Genomic DNA, 10,111 nt, shown 5'->3' with positions numbered 1-10,111 from the left:
CGATCAAGGATTATCTCGTCTTTAGGTGACAGAATATTTTATGTGTTCGTAAAATCCGAGAAGTAAAGTTAATTTTTTCTAATAATGTGTATTTGTGTATTCATGCTCAACTTGCCACACCCGTCACTATTGAATTTGGAACATATAATCTATAATTTCCAATAGAGCTAAACAACATTGGCGTAAATATTGAAAATGTTTATTTAACTATACAATGTACTATTTAAAATCATAAGCAAAAGACATAGTTAGCACAAAAACTCTGATACAAGTAGTAGCTAATTTGGTTTGCGTGCTCGTTTGGATTAAAGTGTTTTTGATTTTTTTCTAGGCATTGTGTATACCTCGGAAACCTATTAGAAAATACTCGTTTTAAAGAATTCTATATAGAGTTTAAGAATTTAGCCTTAAAATGTGAGTTGAAATGTCACACCTGTCACCGTGGAATGGGTCATATTCTAATAGTGCATAAATAGTGAAATTTCCACATTTAGAATAGTTACTAGAGCAAAGAGTTTGGGAGTATACAAAATAATTTGAATATGTACAGTGTACATTGCACACAAAAGTCGATACATCTAAAACATCGGTTTTATTCGATGCATCGAATAGCAAACATCGATGTTTCCGATGCATCGATATTTTTTCTACATCCCTAGAAAAAAGTGCTGCCTTTTCTGCACTGAAATAAACATGATGGTGAGAGATGCACGGCTGATTTTTAATTTACGCTTGTAAAAATAAAATATTTCCGTATCAGAAATATGTGAAATTAAGTAAAGACTTAAAGTGCAAGTGAAAAATTCAGATTATAAAGTCGTTGTTAGACCTGGCAAGTGCAAGTCCTTTTCAAAAGTCTGTCAAACTCAAGAATTTCCAAGCGATTGCTGGAGCAATTACACCTTGCATGTAAAGTGACATTCGAAAGCAGTTTTTATTTCTGAAAATCAAACTTTCCGATGCTACTTTTTGTCTGTTTACACGGTGAATGCAGACAAGTCCACTTTGAAATATGTTACCAGACTTTTTTATGCTTATAACAAAATTTCTGGTCTGACAAATTTGTTAAAACTGCTCAAATGCGCACAAAACAATCACTAAGGGCCAAATTCACAGTGCGTAGTTAAGTCAAAATCGGCTGTTAACTACAGATTTGTGGCAGTTAACTTAGAAGCGGCAGCTCACTACAGATTTTCAGTATAAAAAAAAACTACGAACTGTGAATTCGGCCCTTAGTGGTTATTTTGTACTGAATATCTGTAGTTAACTGCCGATTCTGAGTAAACTACGCACTGTGAATTTGTCCCTAAGTGTCTAATGCTTTAATATTTAAATTGTTCATATCAAGAGAATAAATTAATTATAAGTATATTTTTGAATGTGATGCAACATTTTTATAATCGTACACAAATTCGGCAAAAAATCGCGTCACACTGCAACACTCGATTGTTTTGATAGCACTTGCAGCTAAAATGAAAGTTGCTAGTGCGGCACGAGAAAGTTGATTTTATTTCTCGAAAGCGATTCGCGTAATTTCAGTTACAGTTACACCTTGCAATTTTTATTTTCGAAAGTGATTTCTGCAAATCTGCAAAAAGGACTTTGGCCGTTTACACGGGAAAGTAAGTATACTTTCGATTTCGTAGAAAAAATGCTTGCATTGCCACGTTTAACCGCATTTATAAGTTCTATAAATGAACTTCTGATGGAGTAGCATAATCTCTGTTTCATTCTCATATGAAGAACGCAACATTTTCTCAGGTTTCAGGGCAACCCAAAGCAAAAGTTCGCATATAAATAAAGGGCAAAACTTATTTTGAGAAAAGAAAACGCTATAAGCGATTTTGGCTGAGTTCAACAAAGCACATCAGTAGTTTCTCTTCTGTGACAACTGACGTCAAATGGAAATGCCAAATGAAGCCAAGTCCTTCTCCACTTGGTCTTTTCATCGCACGTGTAACTTTTATGAAATATGCCCAGATTTCTTATTAAGTTAAAATAAAACACCAAGCTTTTCAGGCAAACTTCGATTTCAAATTTGATGGCATGAAAAACTGACATCTCTCTTCACTCAGAAATAGCTAGGCAGATTTAGATAAAATTTGGCACGCGGATCGCTTATAAATTCTGTCTAGCACTTCGAAGCTTTTTTTAGGTTTTGTTGTCACCATCTAAAAAGTTAAATTCAATTTTGGCGCTTTAATGTCATGCGGATTCACTTGTTTTTTTATGATATTGGATAGGCAATTATCTGTTGCCTAGTACGGTGTTCGCCTCAGGCGATTTTCCAGGCAATTTTAAAGGCGATTAGCTGAATCAAAAGTTGGCTGCCCCCCTTAACTTCATTGGAAGCGATTAGTTCAAACGCCGTTCACACCAGGCGATTGTTGCTTTCAACTAAAAGTTGCCTATAAAATCGCCTCATGCGATATAAGTTTTGAAGCTCCCACAGCATAAATTCAAGTTTATCTTTTGGTTTCAATGCAACTCTTGTGTATAGCAATTACCTAAAATTTTTGTATGTGTATAACAACACAAAGCTGCTGGGAAAGTTTGGTCCAGGTCTGGTTTTTTGCTCGCCCGCGAGTGCCCTAAACTGTCTATTTTTGTTTCTTTGGTACATTCTCGGGAGTTAAGAGGTTTGAGAGAGTAATTCTCACTAAAAATCTTAATTTGTTCTAAAAAAAATCTTCAAAATAAGATTTTAAAGCTAAAAAAAATCTTTTCGATCCCAAAAAATTTTAATTTAAAAATACCTAAAAAGAAACACAAAATTCGATATTGTATTTAAGGCTGTAAATAACCCTTATTATGTTAGTTGAAAAACTTACCAATTTCAAGTTATAAAGTCCTTTTTATAACCACTTAAACTTAAAACGAATATTGCCCCGTTTCATCACAAAATTTGTAGCACAGTTAACATATGTATATATACACTGGCGAATATATACATAAATAGGGACGCGACATTTTGCAAGTCTTGACCGACTTCAAACAAGGAGGAATATTTTTTTTTTTATGTAAATATGTTGCCGCATAACTTTGGACTACTTGAACTTACTTCGATAATTCCTTTTTATCAGAAAGGTGGCACCTCAAGGGTGCTCCCCTACTAATTTGGTTTAGATACGGTGTTTGGATCGTGGAGAAATTATTGATCAATTTTTATGAGAATTGAAGTCGCTGGTGTTTAAAAATTTTCTTTTGTTGTGTCCAAGCGCATAGCCCGAATCCAAAAACTTTAACATACACGTGTAATCAAAGGATTCACATTTTTTAAGATAAATGTTTCAAATTTTCTTATTAATACTCGGTTTGCACTATGCACTTTTTTGCAAATTTCGACGTGGGTTCTGCGCAAAAATACTGTGGACGGCGTAGCCGGAGTGATATGCACAAGAAATGTTGTATACCTTTGACATGCGGAAGCCCCTCTTCCCCGCAACACAGAAAGGAGAATTCTACTTAGTAAGGGTTATAATCCCTAAGCTCGACCGAAGGCAGAAGCAAGCGCAACAGGTGGTGGACCTAACAAAGTGCATGTTTTCAATGGCTTGGAAGAAGCTGTTATTGCATTAACTGGATTGAGAACCAGAGCTTCAGGCATAGGAGGAGTTCTTGCTTGTGGTTCAACAATTCAACCAGAAGCTAACATAGATGCGCCCATGGTTACTATGCCCGGCAGCTCCGCATACCTTTGTGAGGACATTGCCATAGCGCGCTCTTACCCCGCTGCTATAACTTCAAAATTGGAATATGCTTCCTTAATCTGGAATCCGATCTACTCATCTCATTCCTATAGAATTGAAAGAGTGCAGCGGAGCTTTATTCGTTTTTCTCTCAAACCACTTAATTTCACTGCTCCTTTGCCACCCTATTGTGCCCGCTGTATGCTAATAGGAATGAAGTCACTTGAATCGAGAAGATCCATTCATTCGCTGATGTTTGTTTACTAGACGGTTGCATGAATGTAGTGGTTGGCATTTATGAGACAGTCGTTTGTGCTCCAAACTGTTTGCTCATTCAACCCTTAGCAAGCAAGGTGAATGAATGAGTGTGTAGAGAATAGTGAGAACTGCTTTCTTGGCACAAAAAATAAAGAGACACATGGTGTGCAAAGCGATACAAGACAGTTGTACTGCCGCCGATGAGTGTGCGAATATCTGACGAAACACAGTGAGTATTCGAATGTGTGCTATTGTCACATAGCAAAATATTTGCCTTTTGATAAACGGAAGCAAAAGAATTAGAAAAAATGCCATGTTTTACTACGTTTTTTTAAATAATTTATTGAAAATAACCAATAATTAGATTTTTCCATAACTACTTAATAAATAAAAATCGTTATTATATTTATGTATTTCATTGTAAGTAAGAAAAGCAACATTTTTCAATAACTAAAATTTAATTCATTCCTACATGCACACTTAATGAAAATAAAAACAGACTTCAGATAATAACATATGTGCGTATGTACGAGCGATATGATTTACTTTAATACTTCACAACTATAACATTTTATTTTCAAAAATAAGTTTCTTGTTCCAACTCTTTTATAATATCATTTTCCTTAACATTAGAATGTAAAAACATTAGTTGGTTGACATTAACTGGGTTTGAACCGATCAAACTTCGTTTCTCTGATATGAGAAGCCTAGCCCTTGAAAAAACCCTTTCAGAAGCGGCACTACTAGCTGGCACCGCTAGAATTTTACAGCTTGTTTTGTATAATAATGGGAATTGGGTTTGATGCAAGTGCCACCACTGAAGAATATCGAAATCATCATGAAATGTTACATTTGTGCCTTCATATATGCGTATCTCATTGTTGACTTTTTCCTCCAAATTAATGGTTAACTGCTGAGGTTGCAAAAAGTCCATAAAAATTTGCGAATTGTAAGCCGAAACGGAAGTAGAAGACTCGGTTTGACCTTGTTGGTTACTTATATCATTCAAGTAGCTTTTCATTATGTTTTTACATTCTTCTTTTATACACATTTTTTCATTTTCATCAAACAAAACTAACTTGTTGGCTGGAGGGAACAGGAAAAGTGCTATTTTGTGGTATATCGACATGTTTGGCAGGACAATAGTATCAATGAGATCAAGCAATTTTTCTTTTAAATTTTTGGAAATATCTGTATCTTCATTGTTTGGCATGCACGATTTCTTTAAACGGTGTATATGTACTACTGCCAAATGAAGAGTGACATTCTTTTCAGCTTCCAGTATCTTCGATGACTCTTCAAGGGGTTTTAATATTTTAATTACTGCTTTAATGCATTCTAAGCTAACATTATGCATTCTGTCAAGTTCATCTTTCTGTTCTAATATATTCACGATTTCAACCCAACTTTTCTCTATTGAAGAAATCATATAATAAATAGTGTTCCAACGTGTGCATGAAAAGCTTTTTAAAGATGATCTTAATGAGGAATTTATGCCCGACTTTTTAAAAAATTTAACTAGTTTCGTAGAAGATTTGCAAAGTTTCGCGACCTCAGTAACTTCTTTCATCGATTTTTCCAGTATATTGTGCAGTAAGTGGTTTATGCAGTTTATGTGGTTGAAGGTGCGAAATGCTGCCACCATGTTTGAGCCTCTGTCTGTGACAACAATGGCCTGGTCGACGAGTGCGCAATCAAATTCGTCCAAGAGTTTCTCAACCTTTGTTGTAATGTTTCCACCTTTAAAAATAAAATATAAAATATCTTGATCAGCAACTAAATAATAATAATAATAATGTAAATAATAATAATAATAATGTAAATAATAATAATAATAATGTAAATAATAATAATAATAATGTAAATAATAATAATAATAATAATTGAAAAAGTTTTGGTTTTGAGTTTAACTACCTGTGCATTTTGCGCCTTCCATTGACTTCATTCCCAAAAGATGAGTGATTAATTGCCCATTTCTGACAAAGTGAATCGTCAAAGATAAATATGATGTTCTTAAATAATCATCTGTCCATATGTCGGATGTGAGGCCAAATCCCACGTTTTTTACCGATTGAATTTCTTCTCGTATTTTTTCGAAATATACATTGTATATTTTACCGACATTTCGCACGATTGTTGTTGGATGGGGTAGTAACTTGCTTACATCTATATGTTGGCCATATTTTGCACCGGTTGCTATTAGAAATTCTGAAAATCTCGTCAATACGGGGTCTTCCACAATTTTAAATGATCGACAACTCTCTACTATCCACATTGTCAGAATTCGTATTCCGGCTTTTTTTGTCTCAACGCCGACGTCTATTTTTGCCGCCAAAGTACTATCGTTACATCTTGATATCAAATAGCACTTGTGTTTAACTAAATTTGATGTGCTATTCCTTGAGAACTTGTACACATTTATGCATTTTCTACATGCTACAACATTTTCGATTTCCTCTCCGTTATTTTTCTCCACTTTACCAAAAATCTCCCAGACTTTACTTTTTCCAATTTTATCACTGATTTTAAATTCGTGCTGAATAATTTTAGTCTTTATATCTGAATTACTAAGCTCTATTCTGGATGTATTCGGATCGTTGCTAGATGAGGAAGCCATCATTAAATTCTATAAGAATATAAAAATATGCTTATTTATAACACTATCAACTTAAACAAAATTATACTTTTAAAAAATTTGGAAAGTGATTTTTTAGATACACTTACATCTTCTGCGTCCATTGCAACGTTTTTACACTATCACTTTTTAGATATTATTCAGCTGGTAATGAAATAGACACTTGTTGCATGCAATGCAAAACGAAAATGCGAACATTGAGAGTTAGGGTTGACGCGGGTAACCACTAATCAATAATTTGGAAAGCCCAAATTCTTAAATTTTGTTTGCCTGTTTCATATTCTTCATATATCTCCCGGTCTTAACCTACATACCTGGTAAGCTGACCCTTTAGTAGCTTAATTATGCTTGTATATTTGTGAACTTGCATAAACGCAGTTGCATACAATGCCATTCTGGCGTTTCGTATATACATTTAATACATATGTGTGTATATTAAAAAAAGGTTTATGTAAAAATCGGCAAGTGAAAAAATCCCAGAGGGGCTGTTTTTTTTATTATAGAAATATTAGTGCTGCTGCATTCTTTAAACTTGTACGCACTAGTTTTGGTTTACTAGAGGGAAGGTATCCTCCTTAACAATGCCAAATTCTCTAAAGGAAATATTTAAGGACACGCCCTTACTAACAAAATTGAGTATAAGGGGATTTTTTTTTTTAATATTCGAAATGTTTTTCATATTAAATATTTTTTGTTAACTTTGTATTAAAACATGGCTTAAGTTTTAACAAACACCATATAAATCCAAGTTTCAAACTTTGTACGAAATTTATGAGTATTTGCAGTTTCATGAAAATTACAAACTTTTTAATCAGTAATTAAAAAAATCCAGCATACGTTATAGCCCATTAAATTTTAGTATAATAATGTGCAAATTTTAAATTTCTTTTAAAGTCCGTGTAGATTTTTGATGTTTTTTTTTTGCTGACGGTGCTACGCATTTTCTTCCGTATATATTAAATATGTATATTTTCAGCATAGTCTAAAGTACATTCATACGTACATATATATGTATGTATGTAGGTAGCAACATTTTTCCTATCCATGTCTCATTACAAAAAAAAATATGAAAAGCATCTACTAATCATTATTGCCAAGCGCTTGCTGCCTGCTGCACCAGCAGACATCGCTGGTCACATGACTGCCTGCGCAACACATTCGCCACATTCGTAACATTTATTAGCTTGCTCGTTCAGTCATGAATGACCATGGCCGATCGGTGAGCGTAAGTGAGCGTCGCTAGGAGATGATTTCAGTATTCAGTCAAGAGAGGGATACGAGAGTATTGTTATTGTTCTCTTATTTCGCTGTGAATATTCACCACGTTGTACACTAGCTTGTGTAAATAGAATGAGCAGTACATTCACATTCGACTAAGTCGTGTAAATGCTAGAAATGAATGTCGCATGCAGGGTTCTATTGTTTACGATATCATTTCTGGTCTTATTGATTGCCCGGAGCTACTTGAGCTGATAAGCTTCAATGTTCCGCAACGAACACTACGCTTTCACTATCCGTTTCATGTCAAGCTAATCAAAGCCAATTACCATTATTTTGATCCCATTGCTAGAGCTCTCATTGAATTCAATCGAATATTTAGTAGCCTTGATCTAGATTTTGCACTCCCGAGATCTCGTTTTGGCTCAATGATTGAATCCCTATATTCTTAGTTATACATTTTTAGTTAAGTTAAACTTGTGAATCTAGTCTGTAAGGTTTATATAATCATAGACTTAATAAATGAAATGAAATGAAATGAAATGCATCAGAATCCACAATTTTCCTCAAAATATTGAAAATCAATAAATTTTACTATAAACAAAAAGAAAAAGAAACCAACCTTTTTATAAAGAAACAATTACAGAAAAGGAATGTTCTTACCTCTATTCATGTCTCCGCCAGCAATTTGTGACATCATTTAAAAGCAGCTAAGGAGAACGACGGCATTATTTATTAGATGACACATTCAACAAGCCAATGTGCCAAAATGCGAGTATAAACAATTATTGATTACACAGGTCAACAACGTTTTGTTCTAGGAAAGTGTAGGGTCATTTTCGAAGTAATTTTTTGCGTAGAATCCGAATCCGGGGTTTAAATTGCTCTATCACGTCAGGATTTTGAGATATCCTAACCTAAAAGTGCAAAAACGCTGTTTTTGCCCATTTTTGAGGTTATGTAGCTACGCAGATTTTGCTCTTCATAAAAAAGTAAACGTGGTATTTTAAAGTATAAGTCTTCCTCTTTTAAATGCCGTTGAGTTTGCTTAAATATCTTTATTTTTCACTGAGATATCGCATTTTGAAGTTTCCATGTTTGTGAATTTTTCGATATTCGAAAATCCATTGAGATAACATGAGACGTGATACGGTCGATTACATTCACAAACATGGAGACTTCAAAATGCGATATCAGTGAAAAATTAAGATATTTGAGCAAACTCAACGGCATTTAAAAGAGGAAGACTTATACTTTAAAATACTACGTCTACTTTTTTATGAAGAGCAAAATCTTCGTAGCTACATAACCTCAAAAATGGGCAAAAACAGCGTTTTTTGCACTTTTAGGTTAGGATATCTCAAAGTCCTGACGTGATAGAGCAATTTAAACCCCGGATTCGGATTCTACGCAAAAAATTACTTCGGAAATGACACTACACTTTTATAGAACATTCCGAACCCATTTTTTTGTAGACCTGTGTTATTTAATACCGTAACCGAGATCATGTAAGTTAATTGATTGGTTTTTGGTTTTCACACACTTTTGAAACACAAATTATATGCTTTCTTACTGCAGACAAGTTGTTGCCAAAACACAGCAGAAATCTTCCAATAACTTACAAATATAAATTCATTAATACCCTCTATCTGCAATTTGCACAAAAACTATTTTGTGATTTTAGAAACCATCTGGCACTTATTACCTGTCATCACTGAAATATTACTTTTGATTTCCAATTTATAACAGTGTAAATTCTTCTGTCAAGCGTTATATAAGGTAGCATTAATATCACCGATGACAGTTAAATCTTAGGTGGATTTTTATATCAGATATGCAGATAGAGGGTATTATTGAATATAAGTCCTCGATATGTAAAATATATAAAAATTTTATTTCAACGTATACGAAAAATAAATCTACCTGCGTTACAGCACGGCGGGAGAGGGGAAGGGGGCCGCACAGTGGTTCGGATAGCCGATCTAGCTGGACGAAAGTCAAAATTTTTTTGTTTTTAAAATACTTAATAGTACTTGAAATACATTCCTGACAATACATTCAAATAGAAATTGCATTTATTAAAGCATTAACATATGAAAACAAACAAAAAAAGGTAAGTCAACGCCGCCTATTTGAAAACTCTATTTTAAAAGCTGAAATTTAACTTAAAAGATTGCTAATTGCACTCACAAATATTTGCATAATTGCAAATTGACTTTATAAACAAAAAATTACACTTATCCCGCTATAGATTCAGAGGTCATAACGCAATTTATGTCCACATTGGTATAAGCAAATTTATTCTGAAAAA

At 33.9% G+C, this 10,111-nt stretch overlaps 1 protein-coding gene across 1 annotated transcript; it reads right to left on the bottom strand.

Annotated features, from left to right (window-relative positions):
* Positions 1-4,408: 4,408 nt before the first annotated feature.
* LOC108365768 (uncharacterized) lies at positions 4,409-5,225 on the bottom strand. Its single transcript, XM_017619912.1, has 2 exons — positions 4,731-5,225; positions 4,409-4,670 (listed from the first exon to the last, which is right to left on the bottom strand). Exons 1-2 carry the CDS (start codon positions 5,158-5,160, stop codon positions 4,525-4,527), a joined length of 576 nt encoding a protein of 191 aa, XP_017475401.1. The 5' UTR covers positions 5,161-5,225; the 3' UTR covers positions 4,409-4,524.
* Positions 5,226-10,111: the final 4,886 nt, after the last annotated feature.

Source organism: Rhagoletis zephyria, unplaced genomic scaffold, assembly GCF_001687245.7.
Source record: "Rhagoletis zephyria isolate East Lansing unplaced genomic scaffold, Rhagoletis_zephyria_1.1 Rzeph_scaffold_01993, whole genome shotgun sequence".
NCBI lineage: Eukaryota > Metazoa > Arthropoda > Insecta > Diptera > Tephritidae > Rhagoletis > Rhagoletis zephyria.
This window is presented reverse-complemented; position numbering and strand designations above follow the sequence as displayed.